This window comes from Dipteris shenzhenensis, chromosome 9 (genome assembly GCF_047967505.1).
Source record: "Dipteris shenzhenensis isolate YYH24624 ecotype China chromosome 9, Dip_SZ_1.0, whole genome shotgun sequence".
In the NCBI taxonomy this organism is placed as follows: Eukaryota; Viridiplantae; Streptophyta; class Polypodiopsida; order Gleicheniales; family Dipteridaceae; genus Dipteris; species Dipteris shenzhenensis.
The window spans coordinates 49,140,691-49,156,761 of NC_141604.1; the positions used below are offsets into that span (position 1 = coordinate 49,140,691).

Consider the following 16,071-nt stretch of genomic DNA (forward strand, 5'->3'; position numbering starts at 1 on the left):
GAATGCAAAGGCATATTCTTTTTTTTACCGAAAAAACAGTGCTAATTATATTACTTCGAGAGCAAGATACAAAAGGTCAGCTTGTAGCTGACGGGTTGCGTTCACAAATCAGACACAGCCCTAAAAGGTAACAAAAATAAATCACTCTCTCACGGAGGGATAAGGCGAGTGTGGATGAACAGCCATCGGGGTGGTGAGTAGCGCCACCGAAAGCCCTGCGAAGTCTGCTCGAAAAAGAGGCCCTGTGTGTCCCAAGCCCGGAGGAAGCATCTCCGCTTCTCCCGATCGGCCCGGGAATCTCCCTGAATCTGGTCCCACTGGCCTCTGAGAGTATGAATAATCTCGCTCCAAATATCAGTCATGATCTGGGCAATCGATAAGGAGGTGCCACCGAGGATCTGCGCGCAACGCGAGGTCCAAATGTGCCACCCTGCGATGCTGCTAATAATCTCCCAGACTGGCTGCCTCTCCTGAACTCCTATATCAGCCTCTGCTAGGTGCTGCGGGATACCCTCGAGCGGCCCCCACGTCCCCTGTGTGATAAGGAAAGTGGGGTCCTGCTGGCATGCCTCGAATAAGTGATGAAGACCAGGTGCGGTGCTGCACCAACAGAACGCGCCCCAAGTGATCAAACCTAGCTCCGGTGCTGCGCGAGTAAGAATCCCGAAAGTCCACCTCCACACTTCCTAGGCGCGAGTGCAACTCCACAGGCAGTGTTTTGGTGACTCCTCATTCTCATGGCAGATCTGATAGCGTCCGTCCTGGCCTATCTGCCGCAACCAGCTCCCCACTGGAAGACCTTTGTAGGCAAGAAGCCACAGGAAGTAGATCTTCCGCGGCCGCCAACTCTCCCACAAGGCCTTCCAGAAGGCCTGCAAAAAGAACCTGGAAATACCCTGTGCATACCAGTTGGGCTGCTGGGTGGGGGGGCGGCTCTGCACATCTCTGGCCAACTCCACTCTCCTAGGTCCCAATCAAGCTCTGACAAGGCCCGCCCCTCCCAGAGCCAGAGTCGCCAAAGCTGCATCTGATCCTGCTCAATGCTAGGATCGGTACGCCAGACCTTCCCCAAAAGGCCTACGACCCGAACCCTCTGCCATGGGAGTAGGGGGTCGATGAGCGCATCCTCTCTCTTGAGTCGTCCATCCCCCATAACCGCGAAGAAGGAAATAGAGGAGTCATCCATACGTCCTGCGACCACCAGTGGGATGCCACGGGGGGTGAACTATCCCAGCCAACGGTCGTCACCAGGCATGAGGATCTGAGGCTCAGGTGGAACCAACCAATCAGCTAGGATCGCGCCATCGATCTCCGTGCGTCTCGCCTGGGCTCCACGTGCACCTCTAGCTGCGTCTGCGAGATCAGCCGTCTCCAAATGTCGGTACGTGTCCCTCCAAACTCGAAGGGACTGGGCTGGCCCCCTCATCCAGCCATCCCACCTGATATGTGATCTCTCCCCCAACTGAAGGCCCTCGGCATCTCTGACCTGATCATTCCAAATAAGCGGCTGGCGATCGATCTCCTCCTGACAGCTAGGAGGGGACTGAATGAGACTGAGGCAGAGCCGCCTCCAAACCATGAGGAGGCTATGAACGAGTGGGGAACGGGGCAGAGTGAGCGGGGCGGAAGTGAAGATCCACCTGAGGGACGGGAGCCACTCTCCACCTCAGCGCGGGACACAAGAACCGATCCCCTGCTGAAGTAGCATCTTCCACGTCTACCCCCCCGGGGTCGAACCGCGGATGACTAGCTTGTCTAACAAGGCCTGACTCTGAAACTCTGGATCGATGACCCCCAGGCCACCCTCAGCCTGCGGAAGAATGACTGTCTGCCAAGCAACCTTGGCTCTGGTATCTCTGAGGCCATCCTCCCCGGACCAAAGGAAGTTCCGAACCAGCCTCCTAAGCTATGCCACGCTGGATCTCGAGAAACACCAACAGGAAGCCACATACCAAGCCGTGGCTAGGAGGACCTGGTTGACTACCAGGGCACGACCTGCAAGGGAAAGCTTAGCAGTGCTCCAGAAAGCCAACTTCCGTCGGATGGAATCTAGCACCGGGAGAAACTGCTGAGCTGGCGTGATGTCCACGCCGACCTGAAAACCAAGGTATCTAGCTATCTGTCCCCGTGGGATCCACCTGAAACCCAAAAACCTCCCCCACTGAGAACACGCCCCGGGGTCTGTGAGAAAACCAACTGATTTGTTCCAGTTGATTTTCGCACCAGCAGCTGAACAGAAGACCTCCAGGGCCATCCTCACCCTCTCCAGCATCATCTCATCGTCCTGAACAAACAGGGCTGTGTCATCTGCGTACTCCGAGTCCAAGAGCTCCGTGTCCTCCCAGAGTGGAAGGCGAACACCCCTGATCCCTGTAGACCTCGCCCGAAGGTAGTAAGTCATAGCCTCGGCGAAGAAGAGAAATAGGTAAGGAGCAAGGGGGCATCCCTGACGCACTGATCTCTCCAAGCTAAAACGCTCGCCCATCCTGCCTCCAATGATGACTCTGCTAGAAGCTGTCCTGTACAAAGCTGAAATACCCTGAATCCAACCTGCTGGGAAACCTAGCCGCTCCAGAGTCCCCTCCAGAAAAGACCAGTCCACTCGATCGTAGGCCTTCTCAAAGTCGAGAAGTAGGATGGCAAGGTGTGATCCGCTGTGCTGAGCCCACTCCGCCGCCTCTGAAAAGGTGAAGACATTATCCAGGATACTGCGATCCTGGACAAAGCCTGTCTGAGTGTCATGAATGAGGTCTGGGAGTAGAGGCCGAACTCTGGCGCTGATCATCTTGGCGAGGATTTTGTAGGCAGTGGTAAGGAGAGTGATCGGGCGCCACTGACGGATCTCCTGTCTATCTCCTCCCTTCGGGATGAGGCAAATCAGTCCCGAGGAGAGGCTCTCTGGCATATAACCGCTGCTGAAAATCCTCTGAAGAGCTGCTAGGAGGGGCTGATGGATCTGGTCCCAGAAGGAGGTGAAGAATGCCTGGGATAGCCCATCCTCACCTGGGCATTTCTGTCCATCGATGGCCATCAAGGCCTCCAGCATCTCATCCGTGGTGAACGGTGCCAACAACGTCGCCTGCATGCTAGGCTGGACCAGGGGTAGAATGTGCCTCCACACCTCCTCACGGGCACGTCGAGTACGAGGGGCAAGCGGCTCCTGCTGGAAAAGGGTCCTGTAGAAGTCAGTGGCCAACCCCAAGACCTCCCCCGGATCCGTAACGATGTGTCCCTCCGCTGTCCTGAGACTCCGAAGCTGATCACCTGCAGCTCTCTGGCCATGCGTCCTGAAGAACTCCCTGCACATCCGGTCACCCTTCCGGGCCCAGAAGGAGAGAGAGGCGTGATAGGAAAACTCTGAGCGACGCTGGAGTGTCTCCTCAAGAAGGGCTCTGGCTCGAAGGGCCTAGATCCGAAGCTCCTCCGAGCCTGGGGATGCCTGCTGGAGTCGCTGAATGGAGGCGAGGTCCCTCTGAAGAGCTCTCTCTCTACCCCACCAATCCTGTCGAACCTGTAGGGCTGTGAGCTGGCAGATCTGGCTGGACTCCTGCAAAGCCTGTGCCACCGAATCAACCAGATCCACGCACTCGCCCCAGTCTCTGTCCCAAAGACTGCATATACTGCTGCGCACGTCCTCCCTCGAGAAAATGGAGTCGGGAATCCGGCATGAGCGGGGGGGAAGGGCCTGAGCTGCCGAGTCTAATGATAAGAGCACAGGCGCATGGTCGGAAAGTGTCGTCCCTGGAACTATACCCGCCTGACCGCCTCTACTGATGGCCCAATCACTAACATAAAATCTATCCAACCTCTCCAGGAGTCTGCCTCCTTCCCTGCGGAAGCCCCACGAGAAGTCCAAGCTCCCGTGCCAATGCCGGAAGGACGGGTCTCGCCAACTGTCCCTTCCTCCGGTCGCAAAGATAAAAGAGTCCCAAGCGGACTGCTCTGCCTGAGACATACCTGTAAACTCCGGTCCTCTGCCCTGCTGCTCCTCCAAGGTCTCCAGATTGTTGAAGTCACCTCCAACAATCCAGGAATCCATGTCTGGGAGAATCTCTGTAAGTGTCCTCCAGAAGGTGGCTCTACAACGGAGATCTGTGGGAGCATAAATGTTGAGGATTCCAACTCTGGAGCCCTCCAGTACCCAAAGGGCACGGCCTAGTATCAACGTGCCATGACCGAAAACTCCCTGGGCTAGCTGCTTGCCCACGGAAGTACAGACACCACCACTCCTCCCCAGTGCGTCGATCGAGGGCTCCCAATAAGTGTGAGAGCGTCCAGGGAGAATCTTCCCGCATCTACGAGAGTGAGCCGCAGAAAGCTTGTGCTCCTGGAGCAGAAGTACATCCAAACGACCAATCACTGCTGGCTGAAGTTCCTGTCTCAAAATGAGCTTCCTAGGACCACGGGTGCCAGAAGAGTGAAACCCGTTCACATTCCAGGATACGAGGTGTAGGCTCATGGTGAGGACTGGGAGGCTGCGAACAACTGTCTGCTCACGGTCGAAGTCGAAGAAGAAGCTGACATTTCGAAGTGGAGGCGCTGACGCTTATGGGAAGGTTTGGAGGGGGAAGTGGGGTCGTCCTGCCCGTCCTTCAACACCTTCAGCAAAGGCGAGAGGCCTTTCGTACCATGAACGAAAGCCTTCTCGAGCCAGCTCGAGATCTCTGAGGTGGACATCCCGTAGAAGGCACGGAGTTTCTGAGGAGTCCAGGCTCTGACATCTTGGGGGAGGGGCCAAGACAGGGGGGGCCTGAGAATCACAATCGTCTGAAGCGTTTGGCGGCGCAACGCCACCGCAGGCGCACGTCACCCTCGGACCACTGAGTCTCGAGAAGTTGCCCACCGGACGGGCCTATCCAGGAGCAAACCTGAGCATGCGTCTGCTCCCTGAGAGCCTCCCAGACCGAGTCGTTTGTCCAGGTCTCGGTGCCGTCGCTAAGGAACGTGAAAGCAAAGCTAGGGCCATCCCTAGGGGCCAAGGCGGCTATCTCAAGTAGTCCCAGGGGTCAGATCTGTAAAAGTCGCAGGGGAGCTCTCTCTCCTGAAGCTGAGGCCCGTCAGAGTCTGCCACTGAGGGGCTAGCGGACAGAGAAGCCTGCTCCGGTGGTGGTGTAGACTCAGGGTGTCCTGCCAGCGGAGGGGGAGGGGGAGGAGGCTGGGGAATAGGCAACTCAGACTCCTCAGGGGCGACTAGGAGGAGGGGGAGCGAGGGCTGCCCTCGGTTGAGGAACCGTCGGTGCAGCTAGCTCTGCGGGAGAGCTAAAAGAGGCGGGGGGGGGGGGAGGGATGGGGATGCATCTGGAACTGGGGCTGAGAAGGAGGGGGAGAAGATTGAGGAGGACGAGGAGGGGGCTGAAGCTGCGGGTCGGGAGATATGGGGTGCAGTTGGGGGATGGGCTGGGGCTGAAAGGGAAGAGGCTGGGGAGAGGAGGAGAGGGGGACCTGAGGCTGTGGAGGGCGGGCTATCGTCGAAGAAGATGCTCTCCCAGGTCCCTGGGGCGGCTGCCTGTCGGGTCTCTGAGGTGCAGCTGCAGGTTGGGTAACCTCTGCCTCCTTGCCTTTATCAGAAATCTTCTTGTTCTTTTCTCTTTTCCTTCTAACCTCAGTCCAGCCGCCAGCTAACTCTGGTCCGGGCTCCCCGGCTGTCTCTGCTCCTCCTGGCGTGGCTGCCCGGAGGGGGGGGGGCGGAGAGGGGGGGGGCGGGGGAGGCCGAGAAGAGCTGGCGAAGCGTGGACAAACAGCCGCCAGGTGCCCAAAGCCATGACACCTCAGACACTGTCCTGGCTGTCCCGGTGACTACCATGCTCTGGGTGATGCTGCCGGCATTTGTCACGATCTCGATCACTGCCGGGAGAGTCGCAGGATCCGCCACAACCACACGGACTCGGGGGGCTCCTGCCGTAGTCACCGCATTGGCGAAAGTATCGTGCATAACCCAACCAAAGTGGGAGCCCAGGTCCCTGACAAGCGGCTGCAGCTCAGCAGCAAGACCTGGAAAAACTAGCGTCACTGGATGGCGAGGTATACGAAACCGAGCATCAAAATCCGCTGCGCTGAATCCACGGTACCACGGGACTATCATGATAATCTTTCCATCCACTGACGTGGGGGAGCCAGCAATCAGGTTGCTCGCAGCTTTCGCATTGGAGAGTTTGAGCCAGAAGATGCCCCTTCCCATAAGGGCCACCTCCTCAATATGGCCGTCCTCTAGCATGAGAGTGGACTGGAGCCCAGTCCCTGATGGCTGATCTGGAGGGGGAATGTCCAATGACTCTGCCATAAACAGAGGTAAGGGCAAAGTCATTGGCAACCTCCTGAACCCGAGATGATTGTTGCTCTGTCAGGATGACGCGGTAGGCATCTGGAGAGGGAGGGTCCGTCTGGGCCTCCGGTTCCGGGCAAGGAGCCGCCATACCGCCAAGACAAACTGCGAGGCTTCCGATGAGGAAGAGGCTGCCACCCAAAAAAGGGGGGAGGTAGATGCGGGAGGGTGGAGCCTGGGTGTGGTGGGAAGGATGGAGGGCGGAGGGCGAAGGAAGCGGAATGGGAGGACAGGAAGCGGAGGTGGCGCGGGGTGGAGGAGTGGGGGCGGGGAGCGGGTGAGGTGGGGAGGCGGGAACGGAAGCGGGGGCGGCGGAGAGGCGGAGTGGGGCGAGAGGACGGACGGGGGGTGGGACGGAGGGGCGGGGTGGAGCGAAGGGGCGGGGGGGGCGGGAGCGGAGGGCGGGAGGGGAAGGCGGGGGTGGAGCGGAAGGGCGGAGAGGCGAGAGGGGGCGGGGGCGGAAGGCGAGGGGTGAGGGGGCGGAACGGGAGGCGGGGGGTGAGCGGAGTGGTAGCGGGGCGGGGTGGAACGGAAGGGCAAGGGGAGAGGGGACGGAGCGGCGAGGGGTGAGCGTAGCGAGGGGGGGCGGAGCGAGGCGGGGGTGAGGCGGGGTGTGAGGGGTGAGGGCGGAGGGGCTGCGGTGAGGGGGGGGTGAGACGGAGGTGCGAGGGGGTGAGCGGAGGTGCGAGGGGGGGGTGAGGTCGGAGGGCAGGGGTGAGGCGGAGGTGAGGCGGGGGTGGCGAGGGAGGGCGCGGCGGCAGCGGCGGGTGAGGGGAGGTGAGGGCGGAGAGGTAGGGGCGGGAGAGGTCGAGGCGAGGAGGAGGGGTTACGGGAGGTAGAGGTACGGAGGGGGAGGGGGAAGCTCGCATGAGCTAGATCCTCTGAATGAGCTTTGGCTACCTGCACTGCAAAGGCATATTCTAGGTTGTGGCTTCCTTTGTTTATGGCATATCTGGGATGTGTAGGCAATGCACAGGGACAAAGTTTGAAATGCCTCCTCAATCCCCTTTCGAATAACCCCAAAAAGTCAAAATCGACCTTGATAGATTTTGTCCACTATTGTTGGAAATGAGGTGAGCCCATCACATTGAAGGGAAGAATCCAATAAATTAGCAATGAGAGAGGGAGAAAGAGAGAGAGAGAGAGGATTTGAATCGTTGATGTAGCTCCAAGTGACTCCAATCTCTCAAAAAAATGAGCTTTCTCAAATGGCATCGCTTTACTTAGCAGGCCAAAAACCTCCAAGGCAGGCCAAAAAGAAGAAGAGAGGGTATATACGGGTATATACCGCATACACGGTAGGAGATAATGCGGGATCGGTGCTGATCTTGTTGCCATTCCATTCACGAACACTACAACGAGCTTCCATTGATTTCCGCACTCGCTTTCTCAAGTACGTTCTTCTTCCTCCTGCTTTTGGGTCGTCTTTTTTCTTCACCTCCTTTCGAAAACAGCTTTTGGGTTCTCGAGTTTTTCTCATATCATCATCTCATCGCAGCCTTACCCTTCCTCCGAGTACATCCTGTCGAACATCGGACCATGGATCCTTACCGTCACTTCAATCCACAAGAATATCACCGTAGCCAATCGGAGGACCATCACCACAGCCACCACCACCACCGCCATTCGGAAGAGGACAGTCATCATCACGGTTCACAGCATCCGCATCAATATCAGCAACAATTGTATCCTGACTCTGACTCTGCCCACAGCTATCATCATTCAAGTTCATACCACTATCCACCAGTGCCTCCACAATTCGACCCATTCGCACATCCGCACGATTCTAGCTCCAGTGTGCGTCCTGAACATCACTTTGGCTCCCTAAACGCTTCCGTATATCCTCCTCCTCATCCACCTCAAGACGTCCCTCCGCCGTATATGCACCCATCTTACCCTCCTGCATATCCTTCTCCCTATTCGGTTCCATATCCCCCTCAGGAATATCAATACCCTCCTCCATATGCAGCTCCGTATCCAAAATCTCAAGAATATGCCCACCCTTCAGGTCATTATCCTACGCTTTTGCCTCAGGAATATGCCCACCCTTCTGTCCCTGAACATAAGTCTAATTATCAGGAAGATACCCTCCCTTCTTCTGTCCCTGAACACCACGCTACCTCTCCTGCCCCTGTGCCTGAAGTTGAGCTTCCGAAAGGCGATGTTCGCCCTCCTGAAGTTGAGCTTCCAAAAGGCCAACTGGTGAGGATTTTTTCCAAGGCCAATAGGAACTTTAACTTAGCAGTTCAAGGTGATGCAGTCATGATGGTTCTGGCTAATACACAGGATGAGGCTCAGGTATTGTCTTTCTGGTTTGCTATGAAGGATTATTCATACAAGGTGTTGATGTGGTCTCCAATTATCAAGGTATACTAAGTAATCTGTCCCACCTATGCAGCAATGGATCAGAGATGACAAGTATGGTATTCGTATCAGAGACAACTTTGGTCAGCCAGCATTCATACTTGTCAATAAGGCTTGCAAAAAAGTCCTTAAGCATGCAAAGGATGAAGGAAAAAAGGTAAGCAAACAGCAATATGGCCGGACTACATTTTGATTAGCCTTCTCATTATCACGGCTGAGTTTGCTCTTGATTGCTGACAGAAACTCAGTACAAAGACCTTTGTATAAATGGATGCTCAAGTATGTGTGGCTATGTGGATTATATGTGTGAGGGCATATGTTTATATACTATGGTCTACACCCACTATTGGGTGCTGATGATGTTAGTGGGGATGTCATAGTAACTAGTCCCTGCTATGTTATGGTTTTCAACCTTGTGAGTGACTATCATGAGATTGAAACTGCACTATGTGTTGTGTTTTTCGAGGATGAGTTTGGGCATTTCTTGGATTCATCTAGATATATGCTTCTGCCGTATTAGCGGGACATGCAAATGTCACCTTGTGAAGTTCTCATCCATGTTGCGGCCTGCTGATATTGTGATAAATTCTCTCTCTCTTAGGTGGTGTGTTGCCCTATTAGCTAGATGGTCTAAGCATTTTTTTGCTTGGATGCTTTGTTTGGGAGAGACTAAAATGAAATCATATAGTCTTCACAAGCAATTTAGCTTGAATGAAGAGAATGTGGTCAGCATCTTGATTAGCCTTCTCCTTTAGTGCTAGCCTCTGTCTTGGCTGAGTTTGCTCCGTAGTGCCGAAAGAAACTTAGTTAAGAAGATCGTTGTATAAATGGATGCTCAAATATGTGGGTGGGCATATTTTATACCATGGTCTACACCCACTGTTGGGCGCTAATGACGTCAGTGGGGATATCACAGTAGCTAGTCCTTGCTATGAGTGATGGAGCTTATGGTTTTCAACCATGTGAGTGACTGTCATGAGATTGAAATTGCACTATGTGTTGTGTTTTTAGAGGATGAGTTTGGGCATTTCCTAGATTCATGTAGCGGGAGATAGACTATCCTCACTCTCTCTCCTGCTCAATACTAACTTCAACTACAAGATGATGCACTCAATACACAAAGTGATGTTGTGGATGTGAGTGAGAGAATCAGAGGGAGATAATATAGTGGTACAACTGAATAATGAATGCCCAAAGGGCTGAATACAACTGTATGAAGGGGCTGAAACCCTCACTGCATGAGTGGAAAGACTAGACTAACTAGAGAAGGTGAATGCTCTCTAGATTCTTGTAGAGGCTAAGGCTACCTTGTTGGTTTGCTGCTGTGATGCCCAACTGTGGGATAAAGAATGACGGCCAAAGGCTACTTTTTAATAGTCAACGTTGACCAAAAAGTCAACTTCGTGTTTTTTGACATGCAATGATGTGGCGTTGACTATGTGTTGATTGCTGATTGCGCAAGGCTGCCTGCATGGTTGTATGGATGCATGCGTGGCAGCTGACCTGGCTGTCTACGTTGGCACCGACTAGCATTGCCACGGGCTAGTGGATGCCCATGACATCCCCTTTTGTTGAAACTTGAACTAGGGTACGAAAGGGGCCTCCCATCGTGTTGACGGAGGTGACTATATGTGGTATACTTGGATGATAAATCCTGATTTGAATGCCTAGTTCATGATTTCGAAGGCCTTAGTTCATGAAGCCAATCTGTAGAAACTGAATTCCTAGGTCTGGTGTTAACTTTTGGTAACGATGTTGACTGTGGGTTAATGCTACAGGATGATGCTCGATGTGGTTTTCCTCAATGCATATGGGTGATAGAGACGGAGGAAGACTGGGTTTGAGAGAGGCATCCTGGTCTTGTTGGTAACCCTGTTGCCTACTGTAATATGTACAGTGTGTCTTGATGGTGCCGGTCTCGAACCCCTTGAATGACTGATATCAAAGGTTGAGGTGGAACACCCCTACTCCAATAGATGAACTTGGACCCTTGGCCTAGGATTTTGACATCCAAGCCTTGGTGCTGACAATCTGGTCAAACTTGGAATTGGTGCCACCATCGTGCTTCCAAGATGACGTCCGTTGCCTCAGTAAGTGCGACCCTGAGTGGTCGACTGTGTACCCACCCTGAGATCTTTAGAGTGGCTGAAGCTACCTGCATGTTGCTCTATATCTGATGCGCCGGAAATGCACCATTCAAGGTCATTGGTTCTGTTGGCGGAAGAGGCAACTGAGCCTTCTTAGTTGCTTTGGTGGAGATGATGTCCTCATAACTGTCTGAATGTGCCAAGATAAGGACCTTCTGACCACCAACCTATCCGTAAAACTGAAACATATTGGGAAACTGACGAGGCTCCCCCTTTTGCTTAGCTTTAAGCTCTTGTATGACTACTGAGGTTGTCCCTGTAGTCTGCTGGTCATCAAGATTCTCGATGACTATTGAGGTTTTTGAAGTTGTTGCTGAACCACTTGACTCAGCTCTTGCGGTTAGAAGCTTTTGGTAATGTTGGCAATCTTCCTTAATATGGCCCGGCACATGACAATGGAAGCATCGGTTCTCTTTGGCTTAGAGTGCTCGTGTTGCTTTATCCAAGTACGCGCCATAGCCATTGCTATCCTTCGCCATCCAACTCTTCTTTTGCTGCCCATTTCCACCATCACCTGGTGTGGACCCTTGGGACTTCTTACTGTTGACCTACTTGGATCCTTGACCCTTGTGCATGAGCTCAAAATTATGAGCAAGCTCATATGCACACTTGTAATCCCGTGGCCTGAAACTTCGGGCATACCACCTGATGTTTGTACGCAGCCCATGGAAAAATTTGCTCAGCTTTTGACTGTTCTCCAACTGCAACTGTATAAACACTTGAGTGAATTTATTGGCATAATGATTCACTGTCTCGGTGTCTCCCTGGCGTAGCTTGTAGACCTGACTCTAGAGACTGTTCAGGTACTGCGGTGGTAGGAATTATGATCGAAGATCTTTCACGAATTTCGTCCCGCTGTAGAAAGGTGTCTCATCGTCTGCATCATAGTGGTCCTTTTGCCACTTGAGCCTCTAGGTGATCACAAGAGTGCAGCGAGAAAAAAGACAAAAGCATGCGAAACAAAGTCACGGGCTGGAAGCGCAGCGTAGAAGGACCCGTACTGGCAGGCCACGTGCAAGCAGATCCGTGTGAGCGAAAACACAGGCAATGGGCGAAAGAGGCGTCACGCCCAGAAAATGACGCACGGAAGGGACGCCACGATGTGAAGGTGACGCAATGCGTTAAACAGAAGTGCACGGGGAGAGCAGTCTCAGTTTGAAATCCGACACGCAAGGTTGGCCCGAAGTTGCCATTCCGTATTTATCGGTGGAGCAGGAGCCAAGCTTTGTGGAATGCAACCTATGGATTTTGGAGTCTCAGAGGTAAGGGTTTTCTCTGATTTTTCTGGTCTTTGGACGGGGAACGGGGTGAACTCCCCCACCCCCCTGCAAATAGACCCTTAAAACCCTTAAACCGTGAGATAAACAGACCCCCCCCCCGTTCTCCCCAACGGAAAGTCGGATTGGAACAAGATTTTAAGGGGGTGATCTATCCATCAAGTACCCCCTAGAATGGTATCTATAGCACCATTCCGCTCAAAACAAGTAGCCCAAACGGAGTATACGAGTTTACAGCATAAAAACAAGGAAGAAAGGCTAAAAGAGAAGGAAGAAGAGGTCAAATGAAGTAGTTTTTTGACACAAGCGAAGCGGGAGTCGGATAAGTACCACCAACTCTACAACACTTGACTTTTGCTGTAAAATAAACCCCTTTTCTGAAATTACAGCAAGTCATTTTCTCTTGTATTACTAAAAGGAAAGAATGGAAGGAGGAGAGATATTTAATAATGAACTTGTCCTTTTTCTTCCACTACCAGAAGGACATAGGGAGAGAACACCATCACCTCCTCCTGAAGAGGATAATGTAGATGAGAGTTACACACATATTGAGTATGATACCCCACGTATAGAATTACCTTCATCTCTCCTTCAAGAATCTCTTGATAGGGAGTTTTCCTTTAGAAATGAAGGGAGAAACGAGTCCATCCAAGGCGCTGAGTTTACGCCTTTAACTCAAAATCCCATACACATGTATTATAATCCAAGTGCAAGAGGGAGAGAGGAGTCTCGTTGATAAGCTGGTTTCCCAGCTTAGCCATATGATTGAACAGTCCATTATGACAAAATTAGGGACTAAGAGAGTACTGAACTTTGGGGATGACGATTTAAGTACCCCCTCAAAGAGAGCTAAATTTCAACCCCGAGAGAGAATAGAATTCCCAAAGTATGATGGAGCAAGAGAGGTGGATAAAATCCTCAATTGGATTCGCCATTTTGAGCTATATTTTGCCCATCAAGATAGGACAGACCACGAGGAGCTTGCTCTTGCCACACTGCATCTACATAAGGGTGCTTTGATGTGGTGGTCTTTATCACAAACGGGAAAAGAGCCTATTCTTCAATGGTCCAAATTTGTAGAGCAGCTTAAGGCCACTTTCATGCCTCTGAGACATGAAGAAGAATTGACCTTCCGCTGGGAAAGGTTCAAGCAATTCGAAAACGAGAGTAACGCTACATTTACAGCTAGGTTCTGGAAACTCTCTTTAGAGTTACCTGAGAAGAGCGAGGATGATAGAAGGAAGAAGTATTTAGCAGCCCTAACCCCAAAAGTGAGGTATGAGGTTGAAATGTTCAACCCAACCACCTTGAAAGACCTCACTAAATTGGCTGAGATTGTTGAGAGAAAATTGAATCCTCGTAAACCCTTCAACAAAGGAAAGGAGAAAGCCATTGTACAAAATGTTAACAGCCAATCACGTCCTGGATGGATACCATTTCCTTCCATGACTGATGATGAGAAGAAAAAGCTAATTATGGAGGGTAAATGTTTCGGATGTAAGAAACATAAGCCAGGGCATCCATGGCATAAATGTCCTACTCTATTAGCCAAAATTGTCAAAACCAATTTTGTAAAAGGGAAAGGCAAAGCATCCAATTAGGAGGGTGAGGCTTCTACCTCCTCATTCCAGGACTCTACGATGAACATAGAACCAAGAGTAAATGCTATCCATTCAGCCAACACTGGTGTATGGATGTGTGAACTGAATAGAGAGTAGACATATTCATTGTGGAGTATAGACGGAGAAAAATCCGTGTAGAGCATTTGATAGGATGAATAGGGCTGAAATAGAAGAGTTGAAAAAAGAGATTGAAGGTCTATAGTTTCTATAGACTAAGTAGCTCTCCATCGCAAAATCATCCATAGCCAAGGTCTACCTAGTTCAATGAAACATTTGGGTGAGAGAATCGTTTTAATACTGACCAGTTTGTTGAGAATGTGTTTGAGCTTATTGAGCAGGTTACTGTAAAGAGATTTCAGCAGCTAAGTATTCAGAAGAGGATTCTGAGCATGAAGACATACTGAAGAGGCACTGCAGTGGTGCTTCTGCATTTTGAATATTCAGCATCAAGAGGAATCAGAACTGAAGAGGCACTGCAGTGGTGCTTCCGCATTTTGAATATTCAGCATCAATAGGAATCAGAACTTGATGATGGGATTTAAGTTCTGATGCAGAAGAGATAGTGTACTACCAAGAGAAGATTATTTGCAGATTATGAAGAGGAGATGCAAATGCAGAAGTAAAAGAGAAAAGCGTACGCAAGAGAAAGAGACAAGAGAGGATCTAGAAGAGGACTTTTGCCCATTCAAGCAGGAGGGAGTGTCATGAGAAGAGAAATCACTAATCTGTGATTAGTAGACATTAAAACATCATTATATATTATACGCCAATGGTGTAACATGTATTATGATGGACACCAACCGATTTGTTGTGGCGGTGGATCATCTGAGTAGATAGGACTAGTCGAGCTGGAGCCACTGCTTCAGACAGCATCAAATTTGGACATGTGATACTTATTCTATTAATAAAAATGTGCACACACGTGTCTAGGTCCTAGGGGCAATAGGAAGGGAAGGGTGCATTAAGGTGCATTGAATGGTGGGTGCATGGGTCATAGGCTAAGGGTAGGTGTAAATGGGAAGATGAAACTTGCGTGATCTCAAGGGACATTAATGAAAGGGTATCACCCTTTCATTGTGAATCTCACGTAGCATTCTTCATGGATTGCACACATTTGCATTCTTGAGAAAGCTGGTTCTTCATAGTGGCCATTGAGGCATTGAACTCTCATCCCCCCCTTGTGTTGGACTACTCACGTGTTCATGGTGTCTTGGCCGGATCTTGTCTAGACCATAAAACAATAGAGCTTCCCCTAAACTGACCCTCCCTATCTTAGGAAAGAAAACTGAAGCTTTGATACCAATGTAGTGGGAGATAGACTATCCTCACTCTCTCTCTTGTTCAATACTAACTGCAACTGCAAGATGAGGCACTCAATTCACAAAGTGATGTTGTGGATGTGAGTGAGAGAATCAGAGGGAGAGAATGTAGTGGTACAACTGAATAATGAATGCCCAAAGGGCTGAATACAACTCTATGAAGGGGCTGAAACCCTCACTGCAAAATTGGAAAGACTAGACTAACGAGAGGAGGTGAATCCTCACTAGATCCTTGTAGACGCTGAGGCTGCCCTGCTGGTTTGTTGCGGGGAGGCCTTGCTGCTGCTATTCTGAGGTTGTGATGCACGACTGTGGGATAAAGAATGAGGGCCAAAGGCTGCCCTTTTATAGGCTGTTAGGTCAGCCTGGCCGACCTGGTCAATGCCGACCAATGACTAGGTCAGTCAAAAAGTCAGCTCAGACAAAAAGTCAATGCGGTGACTTTTGATCAAAAAGTCAGCTCTGCGTTTTTTGACTTGCGGTGATGTGGCATTGACTGTGTGGTGATTGCTGACTGCGCAAGGCTGCATGCATGGTTGCATGGATGCCTGCGTGGCAATTGACTTGGCTGCCTGTGTCGGCACCGGCTAGCATGGCCATGGGCTTGTGGATGCCTGTGACAATTCATCTAGATATATATTTACTCGCAAGGACCACCCTTAGTTATATACTCTAGGTATCCCTACTATGAAGGACAACGAGCGGTGCATCCTAGCATTCAGGAACCTCACAAGCAAGGCAGTCACTTGTTGGCTCAAGCGGCAAAAGGACCACTATGATATAGACTAGGAGACACATTTTTACAGCTGGACGGAGTTCGTGAAAGATCTCAAATCACGAATCCTGCCACCTTAGTACTTGGACAGGTTCTAGAGTCAGTTTTACGATCTATGCCAGGGAGACACCGAGACAGTGAATCATTATGCCAATAAATTCACTCAGGTGTTTATTTGGTTGTAGTTGGAGGACAGTTAGAAGCTGAGCAAATTTCTCCATGGGCTGCGTACACACATCCAGTGG

The 16,071-nt window shown here is 51.3% G+C and overlaps 1 protein-coding gene across 1 annotated transcript in view; it reads left to right on the forward strand.

The window, feature by feature from the left end:
- Positions 1 to 7,629: 7,629 nt before the first annotated feature.
- Positions 7,630 to 16,071, forward strand: part of LOC147898773 (uncharacterized) — a 28,294-nt gene continuing 19,852 nt past the window's right edge. The window contains exons 1-3 of the mRNA XM_087379926.1: positions 7,630 to 7,715; positions 7,821 to 8,620; positions 8,721 to 8,843. Of these exons, the coding sequence (XP_087236052.1) occupies positions 7,862 to 8,620; positions 8,721 to 8,843 (882 nt within the window). The 5' untranslated portion in view covers positions 7,630 to 7,715; positions 7,821 to 7,861. The remainder of the gene's footprint in view (positions 7,716 to 7,820; positions 8,621 to 8,720; positions 8,844 to 16,071) is intronic.